General features: G+C 37.8%; 1 protein-coding gene across 1 annotated transcript in view; it reads left to right on the forward strand.

The window, feature by feature from the left end:
- Positions 1-14,210, forward strand: part of PTCHD4 (patched domain containing 4) — a 178,145-nt gene extending 163,935 nt beyond the window's left edge. The window contains exon 3 of the mRNA XM_046638969.1: positions 12,577-14,210. Within this exon, the coding sequence (XP_046494925.1) occupies positions 12,577-14,210 (1,634 nt within the window). The remainder of the gene's footprint in view (positions 1-12,576) is intronic.
- Positions 14,211-22,117: the final 7,907 nt, after the last annotated feature.

The raw sequence follows: 22,117 nt of genomic DNA on the forward strand, positions 1-22,117 counted from the left end.
GGCATTTTCACCGCTATCTAGTACTTCAGATGGAATTCTATGCAGATGTCTTCAAACAAACAGTGAAAGTAATGAGATGATTGGCCTGGAGAGGATGGAAGGTACCATGCTACTGTTTCCAGTATTTAAAATCTGGGTATGTGACAGAATAACTGGCATATATTTCAAAGAATACAATTGGGAAGAAACTTCGGAAGTTTCAGGATGACTAATTTCAACCCTAAACATGGAAGAACTTTACAAATTCCAGAATGCCTCAGGGCAGGATATGCACTTGTTGGACTTGTAGAAAGAATACACACATCAGGGGGAAAGCTGGGCATGCTGTCATGTAGTACTATGATTTGTATGCGGTAGGTTCTTAATTAATATCTGCTGATTAGTTGATCAGTTTCTTTGAGAAGCGTGCTATTTTATTGAAGATTCCCATTCCAGTGTTAATAAGTCTACCCCTTGAGAAATCACAGAAGATGTCAAGAGATAATAAATTTTACAAGCTGCTGACATCCTTTCTCTTTATTTAACGTTTCTAGGCCCTGAATTGTTGTCAGTTAATTATAGGTGAAAATGTTCTGAAAATAAATAATATGAACCTGTTTTTTTGTTTTGTAATTGCTGAAATAGCTCTAGAGTTTTCATATATATCTAAGGATTAGAACTTCCTGCTGGTCATATGGCCAAAATTCAAACGTCCCTAGGGTCTAGTTAGCTATTTTATAATCAAAGTTATCTAGGAGAGTTTTCATTTGACTGTTCCTTATTATTGTTTGTTGGTTAATCTTTGGCAAATGGAAATGGGCAGGAGAAAATCCATGAGGATTCTCAAGATAGAAAGATGGAGTAAGATTTATCACAAGAGGACAGTAAGAGTTTCCTACAATTTTTATTTACTGAAGCTGTTTGGTGGCCTAGCATTTTATCATGAGTAGCTGTCATTTCTGTTGGTAACTTCAAGAATGAAACATAGAAGTGTGTTGTAGCACACTGTGAGCGTAGAGCTAAAACCCCAAGGGAATGTTCACCCATAAACAAAAAAGGATGGCTAATATTTATTAAGTGTTTCATAGTGCCAAGGACCATGGTAAACACTTTATGTGGATTACCTCATTTATTATTCTCAGCAACACTGTCAGGTAGGTGCCTGCATTCTGTTCTGTGTGTAAGGAAATCAACCTGGAGAAGTTGTTGTTGAAGATATCCAGGTGGGGAGTAATGCAGCTGGGGTTTGAACCTGGGCATGAATACTAGAGCTTGTACGTGGCACCCTTTCTGCCAGGCTGCTATCTGCCCCGTCCACTGTCCCTTATCGCCTGCCTTTGGGAATGAACATCTAAGAATTTCTGAGATAACTCCCATTTATCAATTTATGCTATGGTAAAGCCAAACCAAACTGTGGACCACTGAAAAGGGACAGATTATGGGAAAATATAGTGAGAAGAGGGCCTTTTCAACTGAAAAGGAAATCTGTACTCATCAGGGATATATTCAAATGACGCCAGTTCTGTCACTTTGAGAGGACTCTCTGGAATAAGGTCTCTTTGCAGTCTCCTTGCAACCCCGGCTGATGGAACTCAGCCGGCTTCCTAGCAGCTCTGCTGTGTTCTCCTCCTGGAAGCACCTGGTTTGCTCTGTGAGTCGCAGGATAAATTAGGGGCCAGAAAGCTCCTTTTCAGCTTCTCTTCTGCTAAGTGGGAGCAACTCTATTTGCTTATTCTGAATAAGAACACATGTGTAAGAAATGCCGCAATTAGGTGAATCCAGTTAGCCAAAATCCTTTATTAATCAGCATTTTTCCACAGTTAACCTCAAAAACAAAAAAGGGAAATTCCAAAATAATAATCAAAGAAGATAACTTTTAAACTCTGCTGTAGCCCTGGTACACATTCAACCCAAATTCCCACACTTCTACAACTATACGATATTATTCGATAATAGCCCACGTTTGTGAAAGCACTAATCGTGTGCCAGATGTTAGTACTAAGAGTGTCTGGGTTCCCTTTATCATGAGAAGCCTTTGAAGTGGATATTGCTGTTCTCTCCATTTTACAGATCGGCAAATCTAGCCATGAAGTTGTTAGTTTGCCCCAGTCCGTACATCTAATAAATGGTAGTAAGGAAGCTTAAACCCACAGAACTCAATGCTTTAACCAACATGCCATGTTGCCTCCTGATGATCGGTGCATCATAAAATGATGACTCTGAAGTATATTATTTGGTAAATAATAGTGGCTAACATTCATTGAGTGCTTCCTGTGCGCCAGGCACTGCTCTAAGCACATTACAACCATTATCTCATTTATTCTTCACATTAACCCCTTAAAATCAGTGCTATTTTTATGGCCATTTTCAAGACTAGGAAAGTGAGGCATGTAGAGGTTAAACTGTTTCTTCCTTCTGCACCCACCGCACATGACACGGTGATGGAGCCTAACTCCAGCGTACATCCTTTTAATTGCTACACACACTGCCTTTTCTTTTTCTTTCTCCCTCTCTCATTTTTTGTTGTTGTTTTTTGTTGTTGTTTTGTTTTTTGGTTTGGGGACTAGATGCAGAAGAGGAATACAGGTCTAATGCATTTTAGAAAGATCTTCTCCAATAAAGTTAATCAACCAATAAAAGTTGAATCAAAAAGGAAGTTCTGGTTGATTAATTTAATGACTGTTCAAGTGATCAGGTGATCCAATTCCCGAGCTTTCTGGTTAATTGAGTTTCCACTGGCTTCAGGCCATTCTTTTCAGAGAAAATTCCAGCCATGGGTGTTTTTATTTCATCTTCATTTGTGAGAAAGGCAGCAGAACGTTCAAGGACACTCCCAGAAAACTTGCCATTTGAAGCATTACACTTTTATTAAGGATTTGTACTACAACTTTCCATATTTTCTCTTGAATGATATTTACTAGAAACCAAAACTGTGCATAATTTAAATTTGCTAACTAAGATTCCTTTCATTTCAAACATCTTTCCTCATGATTGAATCAGACATTTTAAAAGCATTCTCCAGATCTTGGTATTACAGAAATCCTAAGTCATCACCACTTTTACTCTTTATAGGAGAGAAGATCCCCAAAGCTTGTAATTAGTGAACTGTTAAATTCAGACATATAGATGTGATGTGGTTTTCAAGTGGGATAAATTGGAGTTATTAAGCTTCAAAGGGATGACATTTTACCATATTTTCCTAATGGGAGGCACTTGGGAAGTAGCCTTCAAATAAGTTAATTAATTTTTCTCACTAATTTTTGTTCTTTTAATGTCTTTAGTTCAGTAAACACTAAGATTATCTTAATTTTTATTCCTACAAGTTATTGCATTTATTATTTTCTTCCTTTATATGACCCCTTGTTCTAGGCCTTGATTTTTTAAGCATGTGCTTGTGTACAGTTTATAAACTACCAATCCACTTCTCTTGACAATTGTAAGATTTTCAGCTTGACTACCCATATTTCCATTCATTGCTCTTCTCTGCTTAAAGCAATGACTTTTTAGTTCCACACGGCTCCTCTTCCCTTCTTCTAAATTAATATCCATGTTATCTTCCTCTCAGAACATCTTCCCACATCCCATATGCCCAAGTGGCATTCTCTTTTCAGGGAGAACACAATTAAAATATTACTTCCACCAGGAAGCCATCCCTTTTACTAGTGACATGGTATGGAAATTCAAATCCTCCAGGGATTAATTCTCACCCAAAGTGCCTGTTCTAACTCCTACACTCAAAGAAATCAACTTATAAAGTGAACAACAATAGCAAAAGTTTTAATTTATTTCATTTTCTAAAAATATTTATTTGTTATAAAATATCAATGCCCTCTAGCCAAAGACCACCAGGAATACTGCTATAATTGAACAAATTTGGGTTTATTGAATCATTGCAATGAGGAAGAACACATGCCACTGGGGACCATGGAGCATTTCAGGGAAAAGGTGTTGGAATGGACTTAGTATATGATTTTGCAAGTGTTTGGTGATTTGGAAGAAGGTTCAAGGCAGCATGGTTGGTTGCTGTGAAGAAGAGAGGGTAGTTCTGTGATCATTATCTTAATTCTTAGACCTAGAAGGCGAGAAGACCAGAGGAAGACTAAAGAAGCAGCAATCACTCCTACTGTTCTTTTTTTTTTAAAGATTGGCACCTGAGCTAACATCTGTTGCCAATCTTCTCTTTTTCTTTTTCTTCTTCTTCTCCTCTCCAAAGCCCCCAGCACATAGTTGCATATTCTAGTTGTGAGTGCCTCTGGCGTGCTATGTGGGATGCTGCCTCCGCATGGCCTGATGAACGGTGCCATGTACATGCCCAGGATCCGAGTTGGCAAAACCCTGGACCGCTGAAGCGGCGCGTGTGAACTAACCACTCAGGCACGGGGCCGGTCCGTCTCCTGCTATTCTTGACAGGAGGATATTTGGTCCATTTTATGTTTGGGACATTTGCATTTTGTTTGTGCTCAGTCATAATGAAGGAGTGATCTTGTTTTGTCTGCATCCGTCTCAGTCACAAAGTGGTCCTGTCTGAGGCTTTTCAGTCAGACTGTCTGTGGTCAACCAGATAACACTAAGCCCAGGTGTGATTGCCAGACCAGATCCTGGCAGCACCAAGGCCTACTTGACAGCACCCAACTGTCAGGGCTGCTTTTTTCTCTCTCAAAAACAAGGTATATTCATTTCATAAAACTTGAAAGACATGGAAAGCATTGAGAAGACAACAAAAAGCTTCCTGGGAGGCTTTTTTCCCTGAATAGGAATACCAGGGAGAGGGAGAGAATAAGAAAGCACGCCGTCATGTGTGTGCTGGCTCTGCAGTGGTCCTTCAGCTCTTGGCAGCCCTGAGGTCCGGCCGCAAGGAAAGCTGAAAAGAGAGCACCAGGGCTCCCCCCCTTGAAAGCCAGCTCAGCTGCGGAGGTAAAGATAGTAGTAACCAAGCTGCATTCAGAAGGTGGCATTCCAAGTCAAGTGATTTGGAACATTCTCCACGGCAGACATCCTGCAGTTGCCAGTCCTGAGCTTTTCCAACCAAAGTAGTACTTACTGTGTGCCAAGCACATGTATTAACTTATCTAAAACTCATAACAATCCTAAGAGGTGGGACCCATTGTTATCTCATTTTACGGATGAGGAAACTGAGATGTGGAGAACACCCCATCTCCTATTTAGGACACACGCCCATATATATACTGGATTTTTTTTAAATTTAACTTTATATAGAACTAAAAAATAAATTGTCACAAATGATGGAATGCAAACTGTGGAATGAGACTATGTGACCTTGTTTATACATTAAGATATGTAGAATGTATACAACTGCTCTGAAAATCTCACAATGAGACTATATTATTAAATTCCGTTTTTTCTTATTAGGGGCCTTATAAAATCCTCTAACCTCCCGTGAAGTGCTAACGGATGAATGTCTGTTCAGATTCATTCTGAATTCTTTTCCTTGCAATACCTTGCCTCTTTGATCTGTGTTTTACCCTGCCTGATTCTGTCCTGGGATGAGTGTTTCAAGAGAAATCACTTGCTGTGTAAGGGTACGATGGAATTCGACGCTCCCTCACTGCACAACACCATCACAGCTTTCCACATAAAACCATCAAATATGCTCCTGGCAAGAACAGGTTGGAGAATTCCTGTTGAATAACTTCCTGCCCTATGTCTTTGTGGGCTACATAGGTACAAAGAAGCAAAAACCTTGGCCATCTTTTATGAAAGGAGCTTGATAGTCACCTATTTATTCTAGATGAGAGTTAATTAAAAGCAGTCAGTCTACAAATGCACACTGGTCACTACCTGTAGGTTAAACATTATGGGGATTAGAAAATATCTAAAAAATCCATCATCTCTTGGGGAGCAGGAGTGACTCATGGACCTATTTCTACCCTGCCAAATAGCAACTGAGAGCAAGCTCCTTTATTTCATATTCCACTTCCTATAGACATTTATAAAGCTCAATGAGACAAATTAATGAATTACATGCTCAGTTTGCAATTGGACATCGTTGATATCTATCACCACCTCTGCCACAGAATCACTGAGTAACACTCAGCAAACATCCTCAGTAAAATGAGGCAAACTCTATTTTACAAAATCTTATGGCGAATATAGGGCTGTTAATAATAATCATTGCAAGGACATTGAAAAATATCTTTAAAACTAGACACAGATTGTGGCCAATTCAGTTTTACAAATATTTATTGAGCACCAGTAAGTGCCAAATAATTGTAATACAAAAGTGAAACAAGTTCTTGCCCTAGACAGTGAGGACCTCATAGATTTACATACAAGACAGGCCCACTGATGGATAATTTCAGTTGGGTGTAGTAGGAAGTGTTATGATATGTGTTGTAGGGGAGGCTTCTAAGCAGATGTTTTAGAGATAAAGAGGGTAAGGGAAAGGTGTTAGAGATGTGGTCATGTTTGAGTGGTGTCTAAAATATAAGTAGGAATCAGCCAACTAAAGAGAAAGAACAATGGATAAACATCTCTTATAATGCCAAACAAGTGAACCATAACTCAAAATGCTGGTTCGATATCCAAATTTTTTTGTTAGCTGCTTTACTGGTTCAGTTAACTGGAATTTTATATTTTTTACTCATTATTCATTCATCTGGTTGACACTGGGAAGTCACATAGCCTAAATGCCCAATAGAAAATCAAAATGCTGTTTTCTCCCTGAGCTCAATGGTAATTTCCACAAATGCAATCACAGAAAGCATAGCTAACCAAAGCAGAAATAACTCCTAAAAGAAAGTAGAAAGCTTTCTCTGGAGTGGATCCTAAGAAGGAGTATTATTTCTACCTCTATTTCTTATGTCACTGAAACAGGAGATGTCAAGCTCTCACGACCTGCTGAGAGCTTAACACGTTCAAGTGTAGGGAGATCCACGAGTACATCTTCTTGAGGCAAATGAAGAGAATTCTAATTCAGCTGATTAGAAAGAATCAGAAATTCACAGATGGTGCTTATTAGAGCAAAATATCAAAGAAAAACCCAGTAGGGAGTGCTAATTGAGTCAGTTACAATTAGTTCTGATTGGATTTGGTCCTTATAAAAACTACTTTCTTTGGAGCCCTGGTTTTTGGAGAGATTGGGTTTGGGATTAAAATGGCAACTGTAAAATTTGTATTGGGTTTCCCGAAGGACAATGTTGCTTTGAAAGAAGTCACTTTAGGCCTAGCCATGTCACCAGAGAGCTTTCCTACAGCACTGTAAGGTGCAATCACAGTGTAGAAGTTCACACTGGAAGTGCAGGAGTTTAGAGAAATGTTCTTAAATGTGGGTTGGAATCAGTTCTCAGAGACGATCCATCTTACGTTAGAAGTCATCTTTATTTGTTGTACAGGGATTACTAAGGCTCAAATGGAATTATAACCAGTTCTGAATATTGTTCAGCTCACTTAAGACTGAAATTAGTTTTATTTGGTAATAAAAATATATGTTTTTTGTAATTTTAACCATTTAAAATATTTCCTCTGGCTGATTGCACTATGTCCAAAAGAAGAATCTACATAATCTTTCTTTTTTCATATTTCTCAATGGCCAATAGCAGAACTTTATTGCTAAATAGGGTATGTTAGCAAGGTGGCATGTAAGTTTTCCTTGTTATTGCACAATGCTTCCATTTACTTTCATTTAGAAAGAGGTCTTCCCAACAACATCCGTGAAGACTTTTGAAATATTCAATACACACACGTACACACACAAATCTTTTATTTCTAGTCATTTCCTTGCTTGAATTTTTCTCGCAATTCCAACTCTTTCCAAATCATTATTACTCCGAAGAGTTCTCTCTCTATTCTTTCATGGAACTTTGCCAACAGAAATATTAGTTATCCAATAATGTCCCAGGGGAGCTACTTATTATATTATCCTAAGATGGTTTGCAAATGTATACTAATACAGTGGAAGGAAATCATGATAAAAGTTTGGCGGTCACCTTTTGGAACATTAAATAAAATGTATATTTCAGACAATAGCTTAACCTACTGTACCAGCAAGCTAATCTCTGCTGAGAGAAAAAAATCAATTATAAACATTAAAAACACAGCTACCGCCTCTGAATTTACAGGTTTGTGCCTTGGTTAATGTTATTCCATCAGCCTAGACTGCCATTTGCATCACCCTCTGCCTACTAAAACCTTTTGGAGCTTTTCCTGATCCCTCAGAAAGAACCGGCTATATTTTCACAGTACACAGCATACATCTCTACTTAGCAAGAATGTGATTCTTCCTTATATGTCAGTTAACTGCTTACAAATATATCTCCCACCAGTCAGGAACTTGAATGGAGTTGTTCATAAGACAAACTGGGGCTTTAGGTGAAGATTAAGAATTTTGGTGGGAATGGGACAGAAGCAAAGAACCATCAGAACTGGGGTACCAGAAAGCAATATAATGGAATTAGTTCAGGTCGCTCGATGGAGCAAGTCACACTCATATTTGTTCCATGCATCATCATCTGAGATGGTGGGCCACCTGTCTTTTGATTGGATACCAGAGTCTTGGTTTCAGGTGTATTGTTTGAATTGGAATAGGACTTTCAGAGTAAAGGTGGAAAAAATAGTGAATACAACTCTTTTAAAAAGCTATGTAGAGAGTTAGGGCTTCTTTCAAGTGATCAGATGTTCAAGAAATGATCCAGCTTCAGAATGGAAACAAAAGTGAAAAGTAAGAAAACAAGAGAAAAAACACTGCAGAGGTTAGAAAACAGGATCTCCGTGATTGATAGGCCAACTGGACAGAACGGCAAGAGTAACCTCAAATCCTAATTTCTCCATGGTAAGAGCCCAGTTCTGTGAAATAACTAAGTAGCTATCTTTCTGGATGAATGAAAGGGTGGCTGGCTGCTGGATGGGTGGATGGATAGCTGGATAGATAGATAGATAAGCTTAATACGTACATACATACAAAACTGGAATAAATACACCAAAACTGTTAACAGTTGTAATCTGTAATTTGTGTTATAGGACTATGGAATAATTTTTTCACCATTATTTTTTCCATCTTTCCCAAATTTTTGATGGAAATATGTCCTGTTTTTATAATCAGAAAAAGACATGTGTATATGTATGTGCTATTTCTTTTTCTTTTGACTAAACCAATAATTTTCAATCTAGGGGCAATTTTGTCCCCTAGACAGCATTTGACAATGCCTAGGGACATATTTGGCTGTCACACTGTGGAGTGTGCTACTGGCATCTAGTGGATAGAGACCAGGAGTGCTTCTGAACATCCTATAATATACAAGACAGCTTCTAAAATTTGTGTATATTAGAAGGTATGATCTTTGTCTGAGAATTAGCCAAGTAAAAGTGACCCCTGGACTGATAGATGTTGGAAAAGATTGTGTTTCTTGTTTACCTTTATGTTTCTGTATTGACTAGCATGGGTCTCCATGTGTAACAAATTCTAAATAAATGTATATTGGATTGAATTGAATTAAAAATGTATAGCTCTTCTGGACACAATTTAGGTGTAAAGATTCATAATAAATTTAAAATAAGTAATTAAAAGATATGTTCTCTGGACTTATCTAGAATCAAGAATTCAATTGATTTAATTCAGTAAGAGGATATTGGCCTCTTTTGAGCATCTACCATTTTCCCAGGTGCTCTACAGAGTATAATAACAGAAAATGCATTCCCTGACCTTGAAGAATTTGCAACCTAACCAAAGAGAGAACATATCTTGAGAAAATCATTTTGATCTAGTGTAAAACAGCACATGGTTGCATGCCAAAATGAGCAACTAATTAGTGCAATAAGAGTTTAAGGAACAGAAAAATTATCAATATGTCTGAAGTCGTCAGAGATGGTTTCATGGCAAAGAAGAGGATTGAGCTGACCCTTAACAGACTGACAGGTAGAATTGCAGTATGACCAGCAATGAGGGGAAGGTATTATAAGGCAGAGAAAATAGCATTAACAAAACTAAGAAGATAAGACTGATCACGTGCAGGTTCATGGGGCGTGAGAAGACTCTCCTGGCTGAAGCAGGTGATAGATTTGAATTGCCGTGAAGGGGCCAGATTATGGTAAGAACCAAATGAGTGAATATCGATAGGAATACCCTGTAAAGTATCTAAACCTGTGAGTAAGATAAAACATGCCATCTCCAAACAAAGTTTGGAAGTTGTGTTTTCAGTTTTTAGCACACAAAGTGATTACTTAACCTAATACGGTTTAGCATCACCTTCCCACACACTGAGCGCTTTGTGCTATAAAAATAACAATCTGGGCTACATAGTGTACCTAATATTCCATAAAAGTGACCATTAGCAAAGGCAAGGCAAATTTAGCCACAGCCCCATGTAGCCTTTTCCACGCTTGTGACTACAAAGATAGCGAGAGTCCTCATTTCAGAAGAGTAGTGCTCTAATTAAAGAATTATTTTAACTACCTTAACTAATACCCTGATTTTATGTTTTTGTTAAGATAATAAGAGAACAAGTATTATGTTTGGTTAAGGAGTCTTGCAGAAGATAGAAATGTACAGTTAGTGTTGTTAAGAATGACTAGGCTTAATTCAATGCACACGTATGTTGAGCTAGTAGTTAAATGCAAGAGGGAATAGATCATTGCCTCCAAAATCTCACCTTACACTTACAATCTGTTTTCATAACACTTTTTACTTGTTAGGATAAACTTACCTTTCCAGATTGGAGACCCAGAAGAGAGAACTTTGGGGAATAAATAGGCTTTATATTTGTTATAACAAGAACTCCAATTAAATGACAATTTATCATTAATAAAAACTCCGAAAACAGATGGACCAATATGTCTTTAAAATCAAAGATTAGCATTATATACATTTGAGACTATAAATATTATAATCAAATTAACCATAAAGTAAGAATTCTTAGATCCCCATAAAAGAGGTTTTGGTAAATGTTAACTCGCCTGCAAAGCTTTGTTGGTTAGGAATAGGCGTATAACAGCCCCACTTATGGTGGCTTTGCCAAATGGAGATTTGGTTTTCTTTGAAGAGAATTTGAGAGGAAGGCAAACCAGGACTCTTATTGGTGGCTCCATGATACCCATTTAGGACAAAGCTCCTTTTGGTTTTCTAATATACATCCTTATATGACTTCCAGTTACACTCCATTGTCCAGAAACATGTCACATGAACCACCCCTAATTGAAAGGTAGGCTGAAAAATATAGTTTTTAATTGTGTACATTGCATTCCTAAATAAAGTAAGGAAGAAAGGGAAAGATTATGTAGGCCAACTAGCAAACCCCATCAACAACACAAAATCAATGATTATAGTAAGACCCTAGGCATTATATGCTGGTTAAACCACTACAAAGTGAATTCAGTCTGTAACACATAACTCCAATATCTAGATGCCACACAAAGTCCATTTTCCAGGTTTTCTTTAACTAGGTCATTTTGTACCTTTAAACTACGCTTTTGTCTAATGGATTTCTTGGAGAACAGCCCAAGCACAGTTTGTATCCATTCATAGAAAAGGTTTGGGTATAGCATTACTATGCCTACAAGGGCAAGAGTGATCTATGAAGATTTCCGCTCACTCAGAGAGTTCCCAATTGTTATATTATGGATGGTAATTTACAGAGCTAATTCAGGGACGTGAAAAAAAAAACAGAATTCCAGGAAATTGCAGGTATGGGAGAGTAAATCCTCACTCTCCCAGCTGCTTTTTACTTTTGCTAGTAAGGAAGCAACTGGTGAAATATTAAGAGCTGTCAAGTTCCTGAAAATAATAGCTCAATATCTAAGAGTATCTAGCACGTAGTAGATACTCAAGTAATATTTGTTGACTAAACCTTTTGCCTATCTACCCTTATCAAAGGTTGCACAGAACTTGGTTAAAAAGCATCATTCTCCACTAACTTCAATGAAGCAGTCAAAAACATTTAGTCAGCATCTACTCTGTGAATAAAGACGCTGTGAGAAGCCCAAAGGAAATGCTTGCTGTGATCTCTTACCCTGAAGGTCTTGCCCTGTGTTTTATGTGACCTGGCAGATTTTTTTGACCCACATCCAATGTTAATTAATAAAATCTATAGGAATTGGTTTCTAAGCCATTTGGCCACCAAGCTGATTGTTAACATTGTAAAATCAATTTAAAGCCATCTTTAAGTGTTTAAAATCATCTTATAATTTCCTAAATCAGCGTGTAAGTCAGCATGAAATGGAAGTCAGTGACTACCAGTCAACACATCGGTTGATCAAGCACTGACTTGGTGTTGAGGGGCATTTGAAGATGCATGAATAACAGCCCAGAAGGACAACTTATGATCCATTTAGGGAAACAATATGTGTGCAGGGATAAAAAACGTGTAATAATGTCACATTACACTTACAACGTGTCAAATTAATAGAACAGACAGTGAATATTTCATTTTCCCAGAATACCAATAAATTTGGACTTTGCTAAAGTGGAAACATGGACCAAATATATTCTGCTGCATAATTCAAATTTTGAGACCCTGATAAGAGAATCATAGCACTTTGAAGATTAGAATATAAAGTACTATTTGGCATCAATAATCTATAAGGAATTCACTTGAACCATAGGAGGAAATAAAAACAATTATTCTTTTTTCTTCTTTTTTAAATTAGGTCATGGAACTAAAGGAGTATTTGAGCTTCTGTCTGGATGGCGGAGAACCAGAGAGAATTTGCCCTTCAAGGACAGGGTAGCAGATGCCTATTCTGATGTGATGGTCACCTATACCATGACCAGCTCCCTGTACTTCATTACCTTTGGCATGGGTGCCAGCCCATTCACAAACATAGAGGCTGTGAAGGTCTTCTGTCAGAACATGTGTGTCTCCATTCTGTTAAACTACTTCTATATTTTCTCCTTCTTCGGCTCCTGTCTGGTTTTCGCTGGCCAGCTAGAGCAAAACCGCTACCACAGCATCTTTTGCTGTAAGATCCCTTCTGCAGAATACCTGGACCGCAAACCTGTGTGGTTCCAGACAGTGATGAGTGATGGGCATCAACAGACATCCCATCATGAGACGAACCCCTACCAGCACCACTTTATTCAGCACTTCCTCCGTGAACATTACAATGAATGGATTACCAATATCTATGTGAAGCCATTTGTTGTCATCCTCTATCTCATTTACGCCTCCTTCTCCTTCATGGGGTGCTTGCAGATTACTGACGGAGCCAACATCATCAATCTACTAGCCAGTGATTCCCCAAGCGTTTCCTATGCCATGGTTCAGCAGAAATATTTCAGCAACTACAGCCCCGTGATAGGATTCTACGTCTACGAGCCCCTTGAGTACTGGAACAGCAGCGTCCAGGAGGACCTACGGAGACTCTGCAGTGGGTTCACTGCAGTGTCCTGGGTGGAGCAGTATTACCAGTTCCTGAAAGTTAGCAACATCAGTGCCAACAACAAGAGTGACTTTATCAGTGTCCTACAAAGTTCGTTTTTAAAAAAGCCAGAATTCCAGCATTTTCGAAATGATATCATCTTCTCCAAGGCAGGGGATGAAAACAACATCATTGCTTCTCGCTTGTATCTAGTAGCCAGGACTAGCAGAGACAAGCAGAAGGAAGTCATAGAAGTGTTGGAAAAGTTGAGGCCTCTGTCCCTCTCAAAGAGCATCCGATTCATCGTGTTCAACCCCTCCTTTGTGTTCATGGACCATTATGCCTTGTCTGTCACAGTGCCTGTTCTGATCGCAGGCTTTGGTGTTCTCCTGGTGTTAATCCTGACTTTTTTCCTAGTGATCCACCCTCTGGGAAACTTCTGGCTAATTCTTAGTGTCACCTCAATTGAGCTGGGTGTTCTGGGCTTAATGACATTATGGAACATCGACATGGATTGCATTTCTATCTTGTGCCTTATCTACACTTTAAATTTCGCCATTGACCACTGTGCACCACTGCTTTACACATTTGTATTAGCAACTGAGCACACCCGAACACAATGTATAAAAAGCTCCCTGCAAGAGCATGGGACAGCCATTTTGCAAAATATTACTTCTTTTCTTATTGGGTTGGTCCCCCTCCTATTTGTGCCTTCGAACCTGACCTTCACACTGTTTAAATGCTTGCTGCTCACCGGAGGTTGCACACTTCTGCACTGTTTTGTTATCTTACCTGTGTTCCTAACCTTTTTCCCCCCTTCCAAAAAGCACCACAAGAAAAAGAAACGTGCCAAACGAAAGGAGAGAGAGGAAATTGAATGCATAGAAATTCAGGAGAACCCTGATCATGTCACCACAGTCTGAAGGCTATAGACTAAAGGATTATTTTTCTTTTCCAGTATTGCACAACGATGCAGGGCAAGTAAAGCTCAGACCTCAGCTGCTTGGGCTGGCCCGGGGTAACAAGGCAAGTCAGATCAAGAGTGAATTATTCCTGACGCATCAAGGTGTCTGCTTCCTGGGGGGAAGAGGGAATCAAAGAAGGGGAAAAAGTTCTTTGCAACCTTGTTCTCCACTAAAGATAAGTTTCTGGATGTGATCTTAGAGTTCTTCCAAGGAATGGATGAATCAATGGAGTGTTCGAAGGCCAAAAGAACCAACCGCTTTTAAAAATAAAATACTTAGGAGAGATGGAGAAGAGAAGAAAGGGGGCCTCCAAATGGGGAAAAAGACATGGGAAATGTCAAAATTGCCATGGCACTTTTCATATTCGTTTTTTGAACAGTTTGGTCAAAGGAAACCTATGCACTTGGGAAGTACATATTTAATCCTGTCTAAACCAAAGGACTTCCCAATCCATTTTATATGTACATATATATGTATATATGTTATATATACATATACTTAGATTTGTCTTTAGTGTACACTGACATTTGTGTAGAGGGAGGTGTCCATTTGCAGATAGGCTGGCCTTTCTCTAGAAAGTCAAATCAGCCTTAGCCATATGTAGATGCATTAACGGTCATTTAAAATCAATTCAAGTGTTTCAGCTTCAAGAGTATTATTCAACTGTGTGATAAGCAAAATAAACAGAGATGTAAGTCCCTTACATTCTACATATCATGTTGTCAATATTTGAGATTCTTGCTTTGGATGACTAAGCAAAAAACATAAAAAGGCATTTGAATTAATTACCACATGGCAAGGTTTAAAATCTCATGTTAGAGCTAAATAGTTGATATGGCTTTTCATTGGCTTTTAGTGATTCTCTGTATTTGGGGAGGCTGATTTGGCTGCTTTCAGAGAGCTCACCCACTGCAAATGATCACTTTACACGTATTGTCCATACATACATGTATAGAGTGCACAAGTTTGTGTGTGTGTGTGTGTGTGTGTGTGTGTGTGTGTATGAGTTTGGGTATTCCATAGTTACAGTGTTCTCATTTTAGATGGTGAAAATATACTGCCATGGAACATAGATAATTAACATAGGAGAAAGGAGACATAACTAGGAAACTTGTTGTAGAGTGAAATAGAGAAAATGGACTATCACCACTCATCATGCACCATCAACTGGTTCTTAGTGTAAGGAAAATATTCCAATCTTATGAAGTCTAGTGTGTTCCTTGCATTAATATTTGGAACGTTAACCCAGGCCACGATCACTATAGTAGTGGTCACTATACCTACTGCAATATCATTTTGTAGCTTCTTGCAATATCGTTGTTCTTGTTACCTGGAAAGTGCTCCTCGGTTGGCCCACCTCTGCGGGTGATGGTAGCTCTCCACAGGTGGCATATTAACTGTAACTGCTGCTGAATTCTCTCTCACAAAAAGGACTGAGGTAAATGTTTTCATTGAGTTCAAGTTTAAAACTGCTCCCCAGCAGATAGACTCCGTCTGTTGGGTGCTTACTTGGATTAATGCTGTGCTTCCTGTCACAGAAAATTACTAGAAAATGCCTTTTCCTATGCCAAGTGGTAAAATGAGTAAATTTTCAGGTAGGACTGAACAAATGTCTGATGATTATAAAATCTGCCAGGAAGCCCTTTTACCTGGAAAAGAGCTACTGTCTCCCATCAACTTTGGTTGTATATTTTAATTGAATTTAAAATATTAAAATCTAAAAATACAAAATATAACAAAACAAAACAAACTACTGGTTTCATTTCAGTTCAGAAAATCGACACAAACCATTCCATTCTGGTTTTAGTCTTTCGAAAGGAAGTTGCTGAGTTAATGAAATAACAAAACCAGTGTACTTTTACAAATAAAGAGTTTGCCAGAATATTGAGGGGAAAGAGAACTTTTTCTAAAAGGAAAAACATTTATTTTATCTTACTGAATGGCGTTTGTTTTGTCCTACCGTGAGGTTATTGAGTTTCTGTTAGAAATGATCCACGTCTTCTCAACTGTGTTCATCTGGACACAATATCAGTACATCAAGTATGGAAAATAATTGCCATAAACAAAGGATTATTGTTCTTACATGATTTGTAAAGTCATACCACAGATAACCCCAGCCTTTTTCCTCCTGGACTGCTCTAATAGTATGAACTGCTCTTTGGCACTAGCAGACCAACAGACCGCGATCTCATATCTGAAGTAGAAGTTTCTGAGGAGTTGGGTTTTTTGAGGGAGGGGCAATTCTTCGTTCACAGCTAACTCATCATTTGTGAAGATTTGTTTTACATTCCTTTCAAAAGATGGGAGGTAATCTGCTAAGAAATTTCGCTATCACTCCATTTCTTTCCAAGTTATGCCATACTCCATTCATTGGCCAATTTATAAAAAGCTTATCTGTTTGGATCATTATTTTTCTTGATTACCTTAGACAATTCCACATGCAAAGAATATTGGCAGGCTGATTTACAAGGAAAGAATTGAGCATGCCAGTTGCCAAATGCATATGAGGTTAGTGGCATTTATTGCCGAACCACTGGGGTAGTTCTAATATCATGCCTCCATTTAGATAGTCTCTATTTGGATGGGGAAAAAACATTCCTTTTAGATTATATCTTCAAGGATCAAAATGACTAAGATAAATATGAATTTCTCATTGTACAAGTGAGTAGAGGGGTAGAATTTTGGAAGGGACGTTATCTTTTCCAGGACACCCTGGTCCTCTTTAGTGAACTGTAGCAATAATTTATTGAACTGGAATTTCTTGTTCTGGAAGAGTTAATATACCACCCAAAATTCCTTAACTCCATCCTAGCAAGTAATTTAAGTCCAGTAGGAACCTAACTGAGTGTCATCTGGCCTCCCAACCTCACTGTGAAACAGATATTTCCAAGAATTCCGCTTACTGAATGCCAAGATACATCCTAAAGTATGGGATCATGATTTGCAGACAATGCTCAACCTCTGCCTTTTTGGGTAGCTTGTGTGCAACTCTCTCTAGTTTTCAAGTTTACTCGCATTGTTTTATCTATTTGTGAAATACTGTTGGTGTTCAAATTAGGAACTTATCTACTGCTAGAAGATGACCAATCAGCTCCTAGAAGAGAAGAAATCTGTGGGAAATATTTCAGATAAATAGAATATTTCACTTTGTTGAAATAGAATATTTTACTTTGCTGAAATGTGTTTTTCCCTTCAAGTGAGAGATTTTAAAAGTTTGCAAAACCCCCACCATTTCTGAATTTAAACTGAATGTAGATTTGTTTCCTCCTATCAGAATTTAAATATGAATTATCATAAGAGTTCTACTCTCCAAGATGGTTAATAAAGCTTCAAAGAGGTACTCACCCAAATTATAGGAGGAGATTTGGCTAAAAGTTAGATTCTTAACCTCTTATAGTTAAAGGTAATCATATGCTAACTTAACCATACATAACTCTTTTTAATGAAAGGTTTGCTTAAATGTCATCCTAGGATTTCTTCCAGGGACCGTGAACCTCTTTGAAGGTTGTGCATAAATATTCCATGAAAGAATTCTTCTCCACGGTGGTTGTATCATGTGAGTGTTTCTTTCCCATTTGATTCCTATTTATTTCCACAGAATTCTGGTTTTACCTTATGAGGTTAGAAGAAGAATTATGACAAATGAAGCTTCTATGATGCTATAACAGCCATTCTTGAATGTTAAATTCAAGAGGGTGAGAGCTTTGTCCATTTTGTAATTACCCATTGCACTTTCCCATAATAAGCTAATCCTTTGAGGCTTGTGGTTAGAGCTAGGGATTAACTATTGCCATTCAGAATTACATGTATTTTTATAAGTTGACTGTATATATCATAATTACAGTCACATATTTTTTATGACCAAATAGTTATGAATGCCTGGCACTATGCATGCATTGTTACTAATAGTATATAGATTTTTTAAAGATACTATTTTCATGGTGATTGCAACTTTTATTAAAATTCTTATATCACCCATTCATAAATGCCTTGTAGGTTTTGGTCCCAAGGGCCTAAAGTCCACAGGAAGTTCCATTCCAAGGGGAACAATTTAAAAATTGCCTTCCCTGAGTGTCAATGGCAGCAACCTCTTCGAGAATGTCCTCTGGAGAATCCTAGAGGCTAAATCTGGCTTCCAGATAAAGATCAGAGCGGATTCTGTGTTACTCAGTAATTAAGCATACTTTAATGCCCTGTGTTTGCTAATCTCATGATGAACCAGAGAATACAATGCCTTGAGACTAGAATATAGATGTTGTCTCTTGTGGATTGGAGAACTTAATGATTTGCTCAGCCTGTTTCTAGAGAGTCTCTTTTGTCGGTGTTTGTAAATGGTATTGATAACCCTTTCAAATATGAACCTGAAAACTGTCATTTATTCCAAAAGAGATTTAGAAGCGTTTTTATTCCCCTTAAAAACAAAAAACAACAACAACAAAACACTTCTTGCTTTTTCTGTGTTACAAAGAGAATTTTATGACAAGTTTTATAGCATTGACTCAAAACCTAGCTATAGACAAATGGGTATGCCCTTGAAATCTCCCCATCTTGAATCTAAACATAAAGCTCAGCATCATCAGCATGGTGCAGGCATTTACATCAACCCTTTTAAGCAATGATCTGCCAATATATTATGTAGGGAGAAAATGAGCTAGATTTTTTTTTATTGGTTTCTCTTCAAAATCATGACTGCAAATATACTTATTCAAATGAAAGCAGCAAAGCCATAAATAAAAGTAACAAAGCCTCTTTGCATCAGGTCCAGCATGGTAGGGACTATAGATAGGTATAATAGCAGTAAATTACCTTGATTTCTAAACTAAAGAGCCAAGGTTTGACTCACCATTATATTTTAGTTAGAAGGGCAAGTGTTTGTGCTTGAAGAGATGCAGATTTGGATCAGGTAACATTTGGAGTAAGGTTGAAAGACTGTTGAGAAATGAGCCTACATACTTAGAAATCAAGATGTCAGTAAGAAGGGATGATAGAGCATGTGGGAAAATTGCACATATTTTACAGTTTAGCATCCAGCACAGAGAATTGCACGGTGCCTCAAAACTATAGATTCTCAACTGCTAGCAAAGTTGATCAGATGCAATTATATCTCACTTGAAGTTTCTCTTCTCATTTGTCAGATTCTGATCTTTGTGGGGAAAGTGCTCCTGGATTTCCAAGCGTTAACCAGAGCTATAGATGATTTTGTCAGTGAAAGTGGGATGTTAGGGGGACTCCTTGAAAAGAAGCTTCAAGTTAACACCCAGATAAGCATTATTCATTCCCAGAGATGGCTGTCAACATTGCTCTGATTTTGTGCATCTTTGAGACATAACAAATACTCTTTTGATGTCTTCTCTGTACTTAATGAAGATCTCTCTGTTGCTGATAGAGAAGTCACTTGCTTATAAAATGGAAAACAATTTGAAGAGAGAAATATATAGGGTCAAAAATGATATATTAGAATAGTACAGATGACTAGTCGACAGATAACATCATATCTCTGCTGCAATTCTAAAGATGTCATCAAAATTACATTGACTTATATCCTAAATTGATAACCTCTATAAGGTAGATATTTTTAATATAATAAAGTATTTATTAAAAAATCATTGCTAATTTTTCACTTTTATAAATTATAGAAAGTCAATCCCTACTATTTTTCCCAGTTGACATTTTCCCCTAGAAAGTTTTCACAGGTCCTGCTAATTATGAAGTCTTAAAAATCAGAAGGCAGGGGCCGGCCCAGTGGCACAGCGGTTAAGTTCACACGTTCCGCTTCTCAGCAGCCCGGGCATCACTGGTTCGGATCCCGGGTGTGGACATGGCACCACTTAGCAAAAGCCATGCTGTGGTAGGCATCCCACATATAAAGTAGAGGAAGATGGGCATGGATGTTAGCTCAGGGCCAGTCTTCCTCAGCAAAAAGAGGAGGATTGGCAGCAGTTAGCTCAGGGCTAATCTTCCTCAAAAAAAAAAAAAATCAGAAGGCAGCTTTAGAAACAGAAGAATAAGAACATCGAATGTGTGATTCCTGCTCCATGCCACGTGTTTACACTTATCTGAACTGGGGCTTTTAGAAGTCATTTGTAACTGTGTTCTGGTTTCTCACATGGCTGACGGCATGGCCAGATAGAGGAAGAGTATGGTTTCCTTTCTCTCTATTTCTGTAGTGATTAGAGCAACCACATTACCCACAGGGCTCTGTCAAAACAGTGGAGAAATAGAACTTTAATCCTATGGAAGATTTCATTGAAGAATTTCCTAGGAGTAACTAGGAGAGACTGCATGGGTAAAAGACAAGTGGAATTTATTATGTGCGTCACTTTCCAGTCCTGCATAAATTTATTAACTTGGATTCTGGCAGAAGCAGTCCACAGTATGTTGTGGGGAGCATTTAAGTTATCTAATGTAAGTTGGTCAATAGCATCTCCCCTGGAAACTGAAATACCTTCCATCATTCTATTTGGTCGATTCACTGATTATTGATAGCCACAATAAGAGAGCTGGAAAAAGACCAAACTGTCATATTCCTGCATGTCCTGTGGCAGTATGCAGCATCTATTTTGAGGTAGAATCAAGCAATTCTGGCATCTTTTCTTCTCAAACATAAAAGTGCTAGATGCCAATAAATTAGACGTTAAACTCACCAGTGGAAATATTCCAAAGTTTTAGCAGAGTTTAAGCAACAACTTTATTATACTTTCCTTTTAATTATGCATATTTTCCAGCAAAAGACTTTCCTGCTCTTAGATAGGAAATCTGTCACAGCTTGAAAAGGGCAGAGATCTTTCAAGCTACCTCATAAGGGTATTTAAAGACAAAATGGCGTGCAACCTTTGATTAAATGGCACTATAGTAAAGCCACACAGTAATATTATTTATCACCCCTCCTTGATGCTCTTTCACTTTGTAAATTTAGAGCAAGCTAAATGTAAAAGGAATACTCCTATGTGCAATCCTATTTGTGCATTCTAGTTAATGTAATATTCATTAATATGAAATGTCTCAGGGTAGTTGTTTGGTTGTCTCTCTACAGACATCCCAGAGCATGAAACGGTTCAGAAAGAGAATGCCTGACATTGACTTTGAGGCAGTGGGCCACCTAGTGAGGTGCGCAATCAAGTAACCCGTGAACAGCTTCAGTAAAACTTCCAAGTGCACTTCCTACCAATGGAGGCAAACTCAGGTTTTCTGTTCGCTTGTTTACCCTAAGCAAATAGAAAGAGACAAAGTTACTAGTATTTGGCATTTTACTTAGGTTTTCTTTTGTACTGGATGCCATTATATTATTTTTGGCTAAATTAGGTTTCTGAAACACAGGCCACTTTTGGAAACATTAGAATCAGTGAGAAGAAAACTCCTAGAAAGAAACATTCTTCGCCCATGCAAAGACAAATTGTAGGAATGAAAGTAAAAGTTGAGTACTTTTATTTCCTTTTTTTTCCTAAAACAAAAGCCCACTTGCTCTTAATCCTGGCTGAATAAAATTTTCTATAACAAAATAAAAAAGAATGCTAAAAATTATGAAATTATGACACTCCAGCGTCTTATCAATACAAACCTCATGACAAACCATCGTTTTCAGATGACTTTCTCTATAAGAACATGCTCTTTTTAAATGTTCTATGACACGTAGGTTCTTATTACCACATCTCACTTATGAAAACAGCTCGTTTATCACTCCTAAAATAGAGCAAATAAAGTAATAAGCTTTTTTAAAGCTCTGCTCTGTAAATATGTATCTTGGTCTCTAAAAATAAAACTACTTATTGAGGAAAGCTTAAAGAAGAATTTTGAACAAAAATGCCAATATCAAAAAATAGATATACATTACCTAAGTTATATTTCCATGCCAAAATGTCTCCAAA

Source organism: Equus quagga, chromosome 15, assembly GCF_021613505.1.
Source record: "Equus quagga isolate Etosha38 chromosome 15, UCLA_HA_Equagga_1.0, whole genome shotgun sequence".
Lineage (NCBI taxonomy): Eukaryota > Metazoa > Chordata > Mammalia > Perissodactyla > Equidae > Equus > Equus quagga.